This window comes from Cnephaeus nilssonii, assembly GCF_951640355.1.
Source record: "Cnephaeus nilssonii genome assembly, chromosome: 15".
In the NCBI taxonomy this organism is placed as follows: Eukaryota; Metazoa; Chordata; class Mammalia; order Chiroptera; family Vespertilionidae; genus Cnephaeus; species Cnephaeus nilssonii.
In genome coordinates this window covers 7373219-7390321 of record NC_137086.1, presented here as the reverse complement: position 1 = coordinate 7390321, position 17103 = coordinate 7373219, and the positions used below count along the sequence as shown (strand labels likewise).

Below are 17103 nucleotides of genomic sequence, written 5' to 3'. Positions count from 1 at the left end.
TGTATTTGTTAAAGAAACTTTGTTCCTGTTGACTTTCCCATATTCTTGACTTTGCTTATAGCAATAAGCAATGATAGTGTTTAACATATTCCTCTTTATTAACATTGTTTATCTGTATTTCCTGTATAATGGAATTAAGCCTAGGGGTTTGGTCTGATTATTGGTTTGTTGGTTTATCATCTTGGGCAGGATATGGTTCTGTACTCTTATCAGGAGACACATGTCTGGTGTCTTTATTGTGAGGTTGTCCATTTGATCATTACCTAAATATTTCTGCAGCAGTTGTAAAATGGTGATACTCTTAATTCTGTGGCTCCTTCTGCATTTATTAGCTGGAACTTTTCTATAAGAAGAACCTTTCCTCATCAATTGTGAGGTTACCATGAAATATATAGTTCATATATGAGTTAGGACAATGCTTGATTTTCCCCCCTTGATTTTCTAACTTTGAGAATGAGTTGATGTCCTAGCAACATCTAAAGGTGACTGTTTTTTCAGTCATCATTGTACCTGTAAATTGATGGATTTTTATGCTAGTTGTTATGTTTCTGTCTATTGCAGTCTGAGACATCAATTTTATGTCCTTTTTTTTTAATCCCAAAGTTTTACCATTTTGGGGCCATTTTGAAGCTCCTTCAGATTGTCTCGCCTGTTGACTTCAGCTCTACAAGCAGCATTTAAATTACTGGTGGATCACAGAAACATGTGAAAAGAACAAGGAAAGAGAACTTCAATGATTTTTATTTTGAAATGCAAAGAGTAGTCAGTGTCAGATTCTGGGCATCAGGTTCAGTGTTGAATAATACATGAATTATTTTCTCATGTATTGATCTGTAGTGATAGGCAAAAGTCTTCTACCTGCAGTTGTTACTTACAGTCATTCTCTCTGATAGAAGTCAGCATCTTATTTCAAGATACTTCACTACCTGTGATAGAACATTCAAGATTTCCACTATTATTTTATTCTTCTACCTAGAGCTAGTTGACTAGTTTATTCCTTGTGTTTCCTCTCTTTCCTTCTTTCAATAAACTTTTAAAATATGTTAGTGGTTTCTTATTTACTTCGATCTTTTTATGCTCATAGTAACTAGATTGATACAGAAATTCTTGGGTAAAAGCAGTATTCTGTATATGTATTTAATTTAGGGCATGACAAACTAAATGGGTATTTTCCCTTGTGCCTTTTCATTTTTGAACTGGCTTGTTGTTTTTGTTTGTTTTTGGTTTTTTAAATATATTTTTATTGATTTCAGAGAGGAAGGGAGAGGGGGAGATAGAAACATCAATGATGAGAGAGAATCATTGATCGGCTGCCTCCTGCACGTCCCCTACTGGGGATTGAGCCCGCAACCCAGGCATGTGCCCTTGGCTGGAATAGAACCTGGGACCTTTCAGTCCGCAGGCCTATGCTCTAGGGCTTGTGTGTGTGTTTTTTTATAAGAAAAGTACACTAAAACATGTAACCCAAGCTTTGTATTTAGTGAAATTTGTTATTGAAAGGTGGCTATTGGTTCTGAAGATTCATTAACATCATGTATTTAGTAATCACATAGTACTTTAGCTTGCTAAGGATTAGAAAATTTTATAACCTATCTTCTCTCTTAATCACAGCAAAATTTTTATTAAGTGTGTACACAGGATAATATTAACTTTTAAGATCATTTTTCCTATTAATAGTAGTTACATGTGTTAAAACTGCTGACATTTGGCAGGATAGTCAACTTCTCTAGAATGAAATGTCTAAGAATTAAAACAAGTATGTTCAAATTGATTGCAAAACTTGTGTGCGGTTTTTCTGAGTTTCATATATAGTCCTTAAAGCAGAAAACTGATTTTTTTCAAGCTTTCATTAGAAGTACTATTATCATTAAGTATTAAGTTCTCTATAACTGAATAGCACTTGATAGTTTTCTAAAGTATCTTCATGCTCATCATTTCATTTCATCCTAATTATTAACATAGACTGGCTGAGTGATATGCCCAGTAGTAAAGATGATAAAATTATAGGTCACATGAGCCCAAGAGACAGTAAATGACAGAACTGAAGCTAGAACACAATTCTGATTCCTGTTACTTTCCTTGCTTTTTCTGTTATCCTATAATGAACTGAACAACTTTGCAAAATGTATAAATAACAATATTCTAATCAGCCTCTCAGACTGTTTATCTCAAAGTGGCATGGTTATGTTTTTAAATTGTGTATAAGATTACTAGACTTCTAGATACCTTTCTCACTTTAGTTTACTCTTGAGATTTATAGTAAAGTTCTTGTCTAGACATTTAAAGTCCAAACATATTACCTACTTTATGAAGTAAGAATGTTTAATCATGCAAGTGACTCAAGGACAGGCCACAGAACAGCATATCCAGCCTCAACAGAATATTACTTACAGGTTCTCATGGTGGTGTAAATGCAAGCACTGCTTCAATCTTTTGGTGTGTCTAAAAGTCATTTACTTGTTGATGAGTATGAAACATGTTGAGAAGAAAATCCAAAAGTATTACTTATATGGAGGGACTACTTTGTTTCATTTCTGTACACAAAATTACTGATCTTAGTTCTAATTTGGGTTCACAATGATTAATTTTACTCATTATCTAATACATTAAATGTGATTTTGTGCTTCAGTGCGAGAATGTTTTCACCAGTTAATTCAGTTAAGATAATCACAGGGTTAGGACTAGAAAATACTTGATCAGATTCAGTGGGTTCAGCATCAGAATCACTTGGAGTGCTTGTTTAAAATACCCAGTATGGTTACCAAGGTGTGACAACAGTTTTTGCCTGTCACAAAGGTTGTGGGGATTCTATTGATAATAAAGGTTCTATTAACATTTAGCAGCCAGATGCTAAACTTTTCATAACAAAAAAGGATTATCCCACTGAAATTTCCAGTAGCGCCCTTTTAACTCATAATTAACTCATAACCTTTGCATGTTCATATGAGCCTTTGATCGTGTCCCCATCATTTCCCTAATGTATTTTTTTTCTTCCTACCTACTTGCTTTCTCTTGACCTGAACTCTGCTTGTCATTGCAGACATAATGGTAAAAAGGAAAAACTCTCGGTCTAATTATTAGTAGCAACCTACTCTTTGTACCAAAATCTGTATTAGTTCCCTAGGGCTGCTATGGCAAATTACCTCAGTCAAGTGGCTTAAAACAAAAGACAAACTTTCAGGGGAACACAGTTCAGCACAGTGTAGCGTTTTGTGCAGTTTACTATCTCGGTGTCCAACAAAGTGCTCAATAAATAGTAGCTGCCTTTTTAAAAAACAGTTACTGTGTATAAGAGGAAAACAAGATCATATTAATAGGTAGATATTTAGGTTGAATTAGGCTCACAGATGAGATAGTTGCTTTTTTGTTTCTCAGCAAAAAACTACATGCCATGGACTCTCGGGGTCTAACAAAAGTATCAATTTTGAATATTAAGTGGGCTTTGTAAAGAAACCAATTATGTTGAACACATAAAACCTATTTAAAATGAGATGCCAGGACTCAAAACAAAGGTCTGACCAGTTTTGTCCTTTTAGAAATGTGTAATCAATATCCCAAAGTGATTTAGGTGCATATTGAAAAGCACTGCTGTGAAGTCTTTTTTCCTTCATTAAAGTCTAGCAGCATGCAGATAAATGTACTAATAAATCAGATTATCCATGGCTGAATGTTTCATATACTTATTTTGAAAACTGATCATAGAAAAAATATTAAACTAAAAATTCTAAGTGGATCTGTTAAGGAGCTAGAGGTAACTAAAATTAATGCCATAAAATTGTCTTTTTTCTGCTTTTTTTCAGTTACCCATTCCACTCTATACCATTGATTCTTTGCCTACTCCAAGTAACTAGTCATCTTCCATTATCATGTTAACATTTCTTGACCTTTCCAGAAGTTTGCCTTCTGAAACGGACTCTGCCTAGTAGCCTGTATATAGTTGTACTCTTCAGAACCCAGAATTGACTTGGGTTATGATTTTTTGTTTAAGTAGCTGACAACCTGCTATAAATAACCTTGATTTTAGTTATCTGCGAAGCTCTTCTATCAGAATATCCTTCTATCAGAATAACCTTCAGATACATTGTTGTTGTTTCTTTAATATTATTTACTGAGGGTAATTCAGTAGGTCTTAAATAAGATTGAGAAAACTGTATTTTTGAAAGAACACACAGGTCTGATAGGTTGAGGAGCTATTATTCTATATCCTAAGGAGGTGGAAAATAATGAAAAGTAGTAAGAGTGGTCAAGTGGTTTTAGTTGTTGTATTGTTTTTCTCCCCTGTGATTTTCCCAGTATTGAAATCTTTTTTGAATCCTGATATTTACTAGGGAAGGATTCTAAAACAATACTTTTCAAGGGAATTAAATGAAAACGTATAAAGTCATAATTTGTACTAGAATAATTATAAGGTGTTTGCCTTCCTTTGGTTTCATGAATGAACTTGAAAGATAACTATGTAAATAGCATATAAGGAGCAGCACACTTGTGTGATAAGCTCTGGTCTAAGAGTCCTGGCTGACTAGCTGTAAGTCACATCATTTGAACCATAGTGACTTCATTTGTGAAATTATAATACAGATCTTCATGTCCTCTACACTCTTATTTAGATAGTGGTTAAAAAGTGGTAAATGATAGGGGGATGTCAGTGATGAATTGAATGGACTATTATGCCTTTACACTATCAGTAGCAGTGATTTGAATATAGATGACCTGTTTGTCTGATTGTTTTTAACAAATTTTGGAATAATTTCAGGCTTATGGGAAAGTTGTAACAACACCAAAAAAATCCAGCATATTCTTCACCTAGATACTCTAAATGTTATTTTCCCACATTTACTTTATCTTTTTTATATATATATATTTTATTGATTTCAGAGAGGAAGGGGGAGAGAGAGAGAGAAACATCAATGATGAGAGAGAATCATTGATTGGCTGCCTCCTGCATGCCCCCCTACTGGGGATGAGCCCACAACCCGGGCATGTGCTCTTCACTGAAATCAAACCTGGGACCCTACAGTCCGCAGGCCGACCCTCTATCCACTGAGCCAAACCAGCTAGGGCTACTTCATCATTTTTTTTTCTTCCTCTCTGCATCTCCCTTTCCCCTCACACCCAGTTTTTTTCCTTACATTTGTGAAAGGAAGTTGCAGACATAATGTCCCTTACTCACAAATACATCCGTGTATGTTTCTTGAAAATAAGTACATTTTTTTAAATATAGCCACAATTATCAAAGGGGGTTGAGGAAATTAACAATAATGTAGTAATACTATCAAATGACCTCAACATTTTTGAAGATTATAGACCGGTAGTTTTGTAGAATATCCCTCAATAACCAAATAGATTTTGGATGATGTGTTTTCAATGTTTTAAAAACCAAATTTAAAATGTTTAATGTATGTTATAAATTGGGTTTTAAATAGTTTTTATTGATTTGAGAGAGAGAGAGAAACATTGATCAGTTGCCTCCCGCACACACCCTGACCGGAGATCAAACCCACAGCCTGGTTATGTGCCTTGACCAGGAATCGATCTGGTTACCTTTCAGTGCATGAGAATACTCAACCAACTGAGCCACAGTGGCCAGGTCTATAAATTAGGTTTTAAATGCTTCTTAATTTGTAAGGAAAAGAAGGTATCCTGCCCTGAGTGTAATTTTTTAGTTTTATAAGTGAAAATACTAATTAGTCTTCTAGAAGTGAAATTTCAAGATTTAAAAAAAAATTTTTTTTAATATATTTGTATTGATTTCAGAGAGGAAGGGAGAGAGATATCTCAATGATGAGAATCATCCATCAGCTGCCTCCTGCACACCCCCTACTGGTAAGCCCACAACCCAGGCATATGCCCTCATCAGGAATCAAACTGTGATCTCCTAGTTCCGCGGTCGGCAAACTGCGGCTCACAAGCCACATGCGGCTCTTTGGCCCCTTGAATGTGGCTCTTCCACAAAATACCATGGCCTGGGCGAGTCTATTTTGAAGAAGTGGCGTTAGGAGAAGTTCAAGTTTAAAAAAATTTGGCTCTCAAAAGAAAGTTCAATCGTTGTACTGTTGATATTTGGCTCTGTTGACTAGTGAGTTTGCCGACCACTGTCCTAGTTCATCTGTCGGCATTCAACCACTGAGTCACACTGGCCAGGCGAAATTCCGAGATTTTTTTAAAATCAAGGCAGTTTAACAGCATTAGACATTTTAAGTTGTCAGAGAGCATGAGGAGTGTGGTGTTAGTTGCTGATAGAATATAACTAAAGAATATCTACACATGGGAGAAATTCTGTTGCATGTTCCTAGGACTACTTGGAAGATACCAAATAAACCTGACATGGTAATTTCTGGAGTAAGTATGTATATTGAACTGGTGTTGAAAATTTTTAGTGTATTAAGGATAAGAGAAAAAGAGTCTTTATGTTTGAGGTAATAATAAGCAACAATACAGAGATAGTCATAAAGGGGGGGCAGTGAACAATTAGGGCAGTACTAGGAAATTTGTGTAAGAAATAGGTTTGGAATAATGATGTGAAAACCAGACTAAAGAATAGAGGATGGCCCTAGTAGGTTTGGCTCAGTGGATAGAGCATCGGCCTGTGGACTGAAGGATCCCGGGTTCGATTCCAGTCAAGAGCACATGCCCGGTTGCAGCTCAGTGCCCAGTAGGGCGTGTGCAGAAGGCAGCCAATCAGTGCTTCTCTCATCATTGATGTTTCTATCCTTCCTTCCTCTCTGAAATTAATAAAAATATAAATTAAAAAGAAGAATATAGAGGATGTACTCTAGCAGGATGCTGTAGGTTTTAGTGTAATTGACACCATCAAAGAGGCCCTTTGAGTGGGAAAATATAATTGTAAAAACAGATTGGAATGCTAATCATAGCACCCCTATCCTGCAGAAAGGTTAAAGAATTGTTAAGAGACTTGAATGGGCTAATGATCAGTTACTGTTGTGAACAGTTAATGGAACTATAGAAATAGAAATAATAATAGTGGACCAGAAGAGTTAATAGGAAATTGAGACAAGTATTAAGACAATGAATCCTTTCACTTTTTAGATATAACTGGAATGAACATGAGAATTTGATGTTAGTGGTTTTGGTGTATAAAATGACTTGTTAAGTTACACACTTTTAAAGAAAGAAATAGAACTGGCCCTTAGGCAGTTGATATTACATAAAACACTCATGAATATTTATTGTATACTTAACAGACATGTGTTAGACACCAGGATTCCAGCATGGGAGTGGATGTAATTTTATGGCACTAATGTTGGAGAGGGGGCTGAGGGTTCGAGTAAATAGGGATGAAGGGAAATTCAATGAAGAAGAATAAAGCTGGGGACTGAAAGTAAAGCAGTTCACTCCAGGATTATAACATTTTTACTGCTCCTTGTCCTTTTAACTTTTTTTGGCCTAGGCCTCTCTATAACTTTGCACCGACAGTGTGTCCTTGGCATCATCTTTACCCTGTGGCCTGGTGGTATATACAGCACTGTTCTACATATAGTTGGTATACAATAGCATAAAGCTGATGGTGGATTTTTGTTAATCTGAACTACTGAACCTGCATTTAGCAATTTTCTATACATTTTCTTTTTTAAAAGGACACTGTCAAGTACTTTTAAATGGTTATATGTATTAAGGATAATTTCCTGCTTATATTTATTTTTGTTTCTATTGACTGCCATTTATTCTTATTTAGAATGGTATGTAAGTTAAAGAGGATTTTTATTCATTGTCTTAAAGATCAGTATTAGAGCTCTAGGAATAATAAATGTTATGTATTACTGTGATTTCTTGTCTATAAAATAGTACTTATGGAGAGTATTTTTAAACAGAATATTTTAAAATAGTGTGTCATTTGAATTTATTGTCTAATATTGTGGTGGTTTTTTTAACTTACAAAAACTAATCAATGTGTTAACTAAGAAATTATTTTTTTTACACAGAAGTATACACTTCTTAATGCACTTTTATATATAGTCCAAAAATACAGATTAGATTAGCCTTCAGTGTTCCTTTAATACTCCAAATAAATTTTAGTCAAACTCGTTTTCAGTGGCTTCAAACCTGAGTTGGCTAATTATTTGTAACTTGCTTGTTGATGTAACTGAAAGTTTTATTGGTAGTTTCAGTATTCTGTTATTGATACTAGTATGTGTGACATTAGTTGTTATCATTACGTTTTAAACCATGCTTCCAAGAACAAATGCAGGTTTTGTGTATGATAATAGATGTTACAATTATGCTGTAAACTGAACTGCCAAGAACAAATACAGTTTTTCCTCGTGTTTTCTAGTCTCTTTTTTCCCCATCTCATAGCCACACACATTAAGTAAGTGTGTGAGATTTTCCTCCCATTTTTATTTCTTTGTTAAAACATATAGGAATTAGTGTGGTGAAAAATTTCTCTACTGACTGAATTTTTAGTTTAAGTAACTTTTATTTGAGGAATGACTTTGTCAAAACTATTTGCTAACCACAGCTGCTTTGTTGTAGGAGGACTGACAAATGGTAGTGGTCGCTATATCTCTGCAGCCCCCGGAGCAGAAGCAAAGTATCGAAGTGCTTCCAGCACTTCCAGTCTGTTCAGCTCCAGCAGCCAGCTCTTTCCTCCTCCGAGGCTTCGGTACAATAGGTCTGATATTATGCCTTCAGGCCGAAGTAGATTATTGGAAGATTTCAGAAATAACCGCTTCCCAAACCTGCAACTTAGAGACTTGATTGGACACATAGTTGAGTTTTCTCAAGACCAGCATGGTTCTAGGTAAGTGATTATGATTTTTGATACTTTCCACTACATTTAAAAAATTTTTTAATCCTCTTGTTGGATATATTTTTATTTATTTTAGAATGAGAGGGAAAGTGGGGGGGGGCGGAAGGGGGGTGGGGGAGGGAGGGAGAGAGAGATCAGTTGCCCCTGCACACTCCCTGACTGACAATCGAACCTACAACCCAAGTATGTGATGTGACTGGGAATTGAACCCACAACCTTCTGGTATATGGATTGACGTTCCAACCAACTGAGCCACACCAGCCAGAGCCACAGCATTTTTGTCTTGGAAATTGCTACCTTGTAAAAGCCTAAATTTTTCTTGACTAGAATCATTTGATTTGCATAAAAGTTGAAAGTTTTTAAAAAATAAATACCTACTATGGATTATATTTTGTCTTTTATATTAGGATAAATAATAAAAATACAGGTTTAGATTTTTAAGTTTCCAATTTTCTTTTATGAGAATTTTTAATACTTAAATATAGTAGTGCCTTTTTATTGGATTATTTTTATTACATTGACTAAATCATTTAACATCTTTAAATTTTTCTGAAAATACTTTGAATTCCGCCCAGCCGGCATGGCTCAATATTTAAGCTTTGACCTATGAACTAGGAGGTCACAGTTTGATTCCAGGTCGGGGCATGTGCCTAGTTTGCAGCCGTGATCCCCAGTGTGGGGCGTGCAGGAGGCAGCTGATCATTGATTCTCTCTCATCATTGATGTTTCTCTCTCTCCCTCTCCCTTTCTCTCTGAAATCATTAAAATATATTAAAGAAAATTTTTTTATTTCATTTGTGGACTTGAAGCATCCCTGATGTATATATTATCTTTTTTTTAAAAAAGTTCAAAACCAGTTAAATGCTTTTGTGTTCCTTTATAGATTTACTAAAGGCCCGATGCACGAAATTCGTGCAAGAGTAGGCCTTCCTTCCCCTGGCTGCAGGCACCGGCTTCCCTCTGGCACCCGGGACACGGGCTTCCCTCGCAGCCCCGGCTTCGTCTGGAAGGACGTCCGGTCTAATTAGCAAATTATTATAGATATTCAATGTTACTTAGCTTAAATTGCAACATTCACTTTTGTTATAGAAATATTTGGTGCCTTTGTACATTTTATTTTTTAATCTTCTCCCAAAGACATGCTTTTTTAAAATTGATTTTAGAGATAGAGGAAGGCAGGGGGTGGGGTGGAACATCAATGTGAGAGTGGAACATTGATCAGTTGTCTCCCTCACACTCCCCAACTGAGGATCGAACCTGCATCATGGGTGTGTGCCCTGACTCAGAATCAAACCCTAACCTTTTAGTGTACAGGACAATGCTCCAACCAACTAAGCCACAGTTGCCAGGGCAGTGCCTTTGTACATTAAATGTATATACTGTAATGCTTGAGGTAGTTGTGACCAGGGCCCAGCCAGGGAGGAGCCTGCAACTGAGGTACATGCCCTTGACCAGAACTGAACCCAGGACCCTTCAATCCGCAGGCTGGCGCTCTATCCACTGAGCCAAACCAGCTAGTCTTGAGGTCGTTTTTGAAGTAAAAAAACAATGCATGTGGCTCGCGGGCCGTAGTTTGAGGATGCCTAGATTTAAATAGCTGTATATAAATTTTATCTCCCTCTCTAGTTGCAAGTTCCTTAAGAGTAGCAAATAAACCTTGTATCATTCACAAGGACTAGCTTATAAGGAATTCAGTTGCGTTTGATGAGCTTTATTTCCAAGGGTTCTTTTGTTCTGTTCTAAAAAGATAGTACTATTGTATATATATCTGAAAATACATGAATAACCAGTAAAATGTTTGTGATTTTCTTTTTTATTATAATACAACCGGAACTAACTTAAATATCTTTACATTCTTATTTTTGCCTGTCTAGTAATTTTAAATTAAAGGTGTTGTAAAAGAAATGCTTCATAACTTTTATCTTTTTGTCTTACCTTGGCTGTCTACTGTAGAAAATGTGTTAGTACTGTTTCTGAAAATAATTGTGTTGGTGTGGATTAGGGGTGTAAGTACTCAAGTCATATGAATTTTGCAGGATCTTGTTTTCAGTGTACTGTCATGCATTTAAATTTTTTTTTCATGTAGGTTCATACAGCAAAAACTAGAGAGAGCTACTCCAGCTGAGCGACAGATGGTTTTTAATGAAATTTTACAAGCAGCATATCAATTAATGACAGATGTTTTTGGCAACTATGTTATACAAAAGTTTTTTGAGGTAAGCATCCATACATGTTTGTATAACTATCTAAGTCAGTGGTTCTCAACCTTTCTAATGCCACGACCCTTTAATACAGTTCCTAGGTTGTGGTGACCCCCAACCATAAAATTATTTTCGTTGCTACTTCATAACTGTAATTTTGCTACTGTTAATGATTCGTAATGTAAATATCTGTGTTTTCCGATGGTCGCGACCCACAGGTTGAGAACCGCTGCTGTAGAGCCATAGGAAAACACAGATATTTACATTACGAATCATTAACAGTAGCAAAATTACAGTTATGAAGTAGCAACGAAAATAATTTTATGGTTGGGGGTCACCACAACCTAGGAACTGTATTAAAGGGTCGCGGCATTAGAAAGGTTGAGAACCACTGATCTAAGTATATGCTCAATACTTAGAAAAGCTCAGGAAGTTGGGTAAAAGTCATTTTTACATAAAAATATATGAGCTTGGGTGGAAATATTTGCAAATCATATAAAATAAATATTTTATATCCACACTATTTAAAGAACAACTAAAGTTCAAAAAAGACAACTCAAAAAGTGAACAAAGGACTTGAATAGACATTTTTTTATAGATGATATACAAATGCCAATAAGTATAAAGCTCAACATCTTTAGTTATTAGGGAAACAATTTAAAACCACAGTGAAATTTCACTTTACATTTATTAGGATGACTGTAATTTTAAAAATGGAAAACAACAGATGTTGGTGGAGCTGTGAAGAAGTTGTAATCCTTACACATTCATTATTGGTGGAAATGTAAAATGTTTCAGCTGCTGTGGAAAAGTTTGGCATTTCTCCTCAAAAACTAAACATAACATTGCTATACAACCCAGCAATTTTGCTCCTAGATATATACAGGATGGGGCAAAGTTTATAGCTGTGAGTAGGCAAAACAGTTTTTCTTGTATTATTAATTATTGTATTTTCCATATGAACAACTGTAAACCTACTTTTGCCCCACACTGTATATACCCAAAGAAGTGTTCATTACAATATTATGCAGAATAGCCAGAAGGTGGAAACAACCCAAATGTCCAACAGATAAATGTATGGGCCTACCTTAAAATGGAAGGTTAATATTAATCCTGATTAATATCTGAAAATACAAAGCATTGGGAGTAAGTCTTAGATGAAGCAGTAAATAATAGGATAGTCTTTACTTGGATTTGTTAGATATTATCCTTCCTATATAATAAAAGGCTAATAGGCAAATTGTCCCCTCAACTGGAAGTTCGACCCGGAGTTCAAACCGGGGCGGGGCTGGCTGGCCAACCACCTGAGGCCCCTTCCCCGGGCCGGCCCTGCCCCTGATCAGGCCCCCACCCTGATCGGGGACAGGGCCAGCCCGCCAACCACCTGTGCCCCCTCCTCCCGGCTGGCCCAGCCCAATCTGATCTATCGGGGCAGGCCAGCCAGATCCCACCCATGCACAAATTCGTACACCAGGCCTCTAGTTTATAATTTACCTGATTATTAGTTTATAATTAAACATCTTGTGTTGTAGTTTATGTCAGAATATAGTTGAGAATTAACTAGTCTGAATGTATGGCTCAGATTCATTATTAAAGACTAGAGTCCCGGTGCACGAAATTCGTGCACCGGGGGCGGGGGTCTGTCCCTCAACCCAGCCTGCACCCTCTCCAATTTGGGACCCCTTGAGGGATGTCCGACTGCCCACTTAGGCCCGATCCTACTAGGATTGGGCCTAAACGGGCAGTCGGACATCCCTCTCACAATCCAGGATTGCTGGCTCCCAACCACTCGCCTGCCTGATTGCCCCTTACTGCTTCTGCCTGCCAGCCTGATTACCCCCTAACCACTCCTCTGCCAGCTTGATCTACGCCTAACTGCTCCCCTGCCGGCCTGATTGCCCTAACTGCCCCCTCCTGCCGGCCTGGTCACCCCTAACTGCCCTCTCCTGCCAGCCTGGTCACCCCTAACTGTCCTCCCCTGCAGGCCTCGTCACCCCCAACTGCCCTCTCCTGCAGGCCTGGTCCCCCCAACTGTCCTCCCCTGTAGGCCTGGTCCCCCCCAACTGCCCTCCCCTGCAGGCCTGGTCCTCACCAACTGTCCTCCCCTGCAGGGCTGGTCTCCCTCCCCCAAGTGCCCTCCTCTTCAGGCCTGGGTTCCCCCCAACTGTCCTCCCCTGCAGGCCTGGTCCCCCCCAACTGCCTTCCTCTGCTGGCCTGGTCTCTCCCAACTGCCCTCCTCTGCTGGCCTAGTCACCCCCAACTGCCCTCCCCTGCAGGCCATCTTGTGGCGGCCATCTTTGACCACATGGGGGCGGCCATCTTGTTTGTTTGGAGTGGTGGTCAATTTGCGTATTACTCTTTTATTAGATAGGATGGGGTCTGTTGGTTTGAAATGAAAAGTGAAGGTGTATGTTAACAAATTTTTGACCCCAAAGAAAGTAATACACTTATCATTTCAAGCATCTCTGGGTCTGTCTGTTAACTTTACCTAAATGCCTCCTCCCTTCATAATACCCAAATGTGATATTTTAAAAGTCGATTCAGTAGGCTACAAACAGTGGGTTATTTAAGATTAGCAAAGTAGTATTATGGTCACTTTTTAATAATATTATTTTCCTCTCTGTCAGTTTGGGAGTTTGGATCAAAAATTAGCCCTGGCTACTCGTATTCGTGGTCATGTTCTACCCTTGGCCTTGCAGATGTATGGCTGCCGTGTTATTCAGAAAGCATTAGAGTCTATTTCATCTGACCAGCAGGTAATTGTAAGTTAAGACAAAATTTTTGTATTTTTTCAGTTTTTAAATTACTTTCTTTTTTTATCTTAAAATAATCTTGGAGTGAAATATTACATGTTTCCAGTTAAACTAAAAGATTTTTAAACTGTATTAAACAGTAAGTTATTAATTAAAAGTTATACAGCAGCCCTAGCTAGTTTGGCTCATCACTTGCTTATTTGATTTTCTGTCATATTGGGAATACATTTTACTATTTCCAATGTTTATTTGGATTATATTTATACTTATATCATAAAAATGAAGTTTTTATAAATCTCACTCAACAGGAAAAGTAACCTAAGAATTAACAAGATTTATAATTAACAAGATTTAGAATTCTTTAAAAGAAAATATGTATAAATTAAATGGTAAATATACCATGTTCTTGGATGGAAAAGTCTAAATATTTTAAGTAAAAGGATTAATGCAATTTGAAAATCGCATACTAGGATTTTTTTTTATAACTGATGGAAATAATTTTTTAATTGAATATATGTTACAATGGGGAAATATCAACAAATTTGATGATGTAGTACCTTAGACCTTCTCTGCAGTCTCAAACTGGTATAGATACTTTAAAGTTATTTTAAGTTTCTTTAATATTTAAAAATATAAAGCTCTTGGGAGTAAGTTTTACATGAACCAGTTAATGAATAATGGTAGTGTTTTTGGATTCTTTTTTTTTTTTTTTTAATATATTTTTATTGCCCTAACCGGTTTGGCTCAGTGGATAGAGCGTCGGTCGGCCTGTGGACTGAAGGGTCCCGGGTTTGATTCCGATCATGGGCATGTATGTACCTTGGTTGCAGGCACATCCCCAGTAGGGGGTGTGCAGGAGGCAGCTGATCGATGTTTCTCTCTCATCGATGTTTCTAACTCTATTCCTCCCTTCCTCTCTATAAAAATCAATAAAATATATTTAAATATATATATATTTATTTAATTTTTTTTATTTTTTATTTTTAATTGATTTCAGAGAGGAAAGGAGAGGGAGGGAGAGATCAAAACATCAACAGTGAGAATCATCTGCACATCCCCTACTGGGGATCAAGCCCGCAACCTGGGCATGTACCCTAACGAGGAATTGAGCCATGACAATCACTGAGCCATGCTGCTGGACTCATGCAGTCATTTAAAATAATTATTTTGGGGAAGAGAAGTGCTAAGCAGAGGAAAAAGTTCTGAATGAGTTCTTTAGTTGTCAGCTGAGAAAGATGAATAGAAGATGTACACAGTGAAGATAGTAGTTTAAATATGGCCAGTTCATCACTAGGTTATATTTCAGCTGGTATAATTCAAACTATAATCTTGCAAAATTTTTTAGTAATTTTCACCTTAATTGGCTTCTGCAAATTATACATTGTTGGGGAGGGTTAAACTTGGATATGAAAAAAAATTGCAAACAAAATTTTGATTATACTTTTGTTCTCATTTCAATATTTGTAATCCTGTTATGTTTGATGAGGCAGTTATTTAAACGTCATCTTCTCTTCTGCAGAGTGAAATGGTAAAGGAGCTAGATGGTCATGTACTCAAATGTGTGAAAGATCAGAATGGGAACCATGTTGTACAAAAATGTATTGAATGTGTTCAGCCACAGTCACTACAATTCATCATTGATGCTTTCAAAGGACAAGTAAGATTTTTTTTTTTGGCTTCTACCTAGTTAGCCTAGTTAGTGGGGCATTATTTTAGATTTTGAGTGTTAATACATCTTTCATAAGTCACAAGATAATACCCAGTACTTGCATATAAAAAATAGGAGACAAAATAGTGAATGTACACTAATTTCTGCCTCTGTTACCTAATTTCTGCCTCTGTCAATACCTTCGTTTTTTTGAAGCTGAGAAATAGAAATGAGTTTAATTACATTACTTTAAGAAGATAAGATAACCTCTGTTAGGATTGTACACCAATTTTTTTACAAATTTCTTGGGAGAAGAGTTAGGAAAACTTAAAACTATATAATAAAAGACAAATGTTAATTAGTAACAAATACATTGTAATTAATAGTTTCTAATTACAGTGTGCACTGTCCTCACCCCACAATACATTTCTTCTCATTTTTACATGTTTTTCATCTTCTGTTTAGATTCCTTTTAATCAAAATATCTGTTAACACTTAAATTGAGCACCCCATGGATTAATGCAATTTGAAAATCACATAATTTTTAAATTAAATATGTATTATAATGGGGAAATATCAACAAATTTGATGATGTATTAAATGTGAATTCCCCACCATTTTATTTAAATTAATTCAGCGTGTCAGAGAATGGAAATTTTAATTCTTCCCATTTTTTTTAAGGTGTTTGTACTTTCAACTCATCCTTATGGATGCAGAGTAATCCAGCGCATCCTAGAACACTGCACTGCAGAACAAACCTTGCCTATCTTAGAAGAACTCCACCAACACACAGAGCAGTTGGTCCAGGTAAGCTCCCTCATAATATGAAATGTTTATATATATATTTAAATGGTTATTTATTTTTTTTAAGATATAATAATTTTCTTAAATTAATACACTGTAGACACACAGACAAAAGCTAGTATATTCTGACTACATACAACTGTTTTGGGGGTGTTTTTTTTTTTTTTTTAGAAAAATGGTTAATATCTTTTTAAAGAATAATCATTATTCTTAAGGAATGACTTAAAATAATTTTTAAATGTCTTTACTTAGGATCAGTATGGCAATTACGTTATTCAGCATGTACTGGAACATGGTCGACCTGAAGACAAGAGCAAAATTGTTTCCGAAATCAGAGGAAAGGTCTTAGCCCTGAGTCAACACAAATTTGCCAGGTATTGCATTATTTTCTAATTCTAAGGATCTGTTCTTTCAACTCTTTGGCTTTTATTAGTAAGCACAGAAATGCATATAGAATGTAACATTGAAATATAATCTTTTCTTTAGTAGAGTCAAAAAGCACATGCAGAACATTGCTTTTATTCTTAAAGAATCTACATGACAAATTAGTTTGCCCACATATCCTATATTTGAAATCTGTACTTAGAAAATTATGTCCCCAAGACCTCTGAGTAAATGCAAATTTATTTAGTGCATGTTTGTGAAAGTCTCAAACCTTATTAATAACCTATTTCCCCATTTTAAAATTATAATATTAATTACAATTTAATTATGATTTTAAGAGGCCCATAATTAAACTTGTGGAAGTCCAATATGTGTCCTTCTATGATATCTATCTGTTTTAAAAGTAATTGTAAGAGAATTATAAAAGATTCCCATCTTGATTCTTCTGTCTTCCAGTGTATTGAGCAAATTCTTCAAAAGTCAAGGAAATTTTGCTAAAAGAAAAGAGTAACAATATAGTTTTTTGTGTATGTGCTTTAATTTTCA

The 17103-nt window shown here is 36.1% G+C and overlaps 1 protein-coding gene across 9 annotated transcripts in view; it reads left to right on the top strand.

The window, feature by feature from the left end:
* PUM2 (pumilio RNA binding family member 2) overlaps positions 1–17103 on the top strand; it is a gene marked incomplete at its 5' end in the record, with an annotated part of 72160 nt that overhangs the window by 48894 nt on the left and 6163 nt on the right. For 5 of the 9 annotated variants that reach the window (XM_079792484.1, XM_079792485.1, XM_079792487.1 and 2 more), the window contains 6 exons: positions 8491–8758; positions 10854–10983; positions 13596–13730; positions 15241–15378; positions 16051–16176; positions 16426–16547. In XM_079792484.1, coding sequence (XP_079648610.1) covers positions 8491–8758; positions 10854–10983; positions 13596–13730; positions 15241–15378; positions 16051–16176; positions 16426–16547 — 919 coding nt within the window. The remainder of the gene's footprint in view (positions 1–8490; positions 8759–10853; positions 10984–13595; positions 13731–15240; positions 15379–16050; positions 16177–16425; positions 16548–17103) is intronic. The other 4 variants (XM_079792488.1, XM_079792483.1, XM_079792490.1 and 1 more) reach the window with 1 other exon arrangement.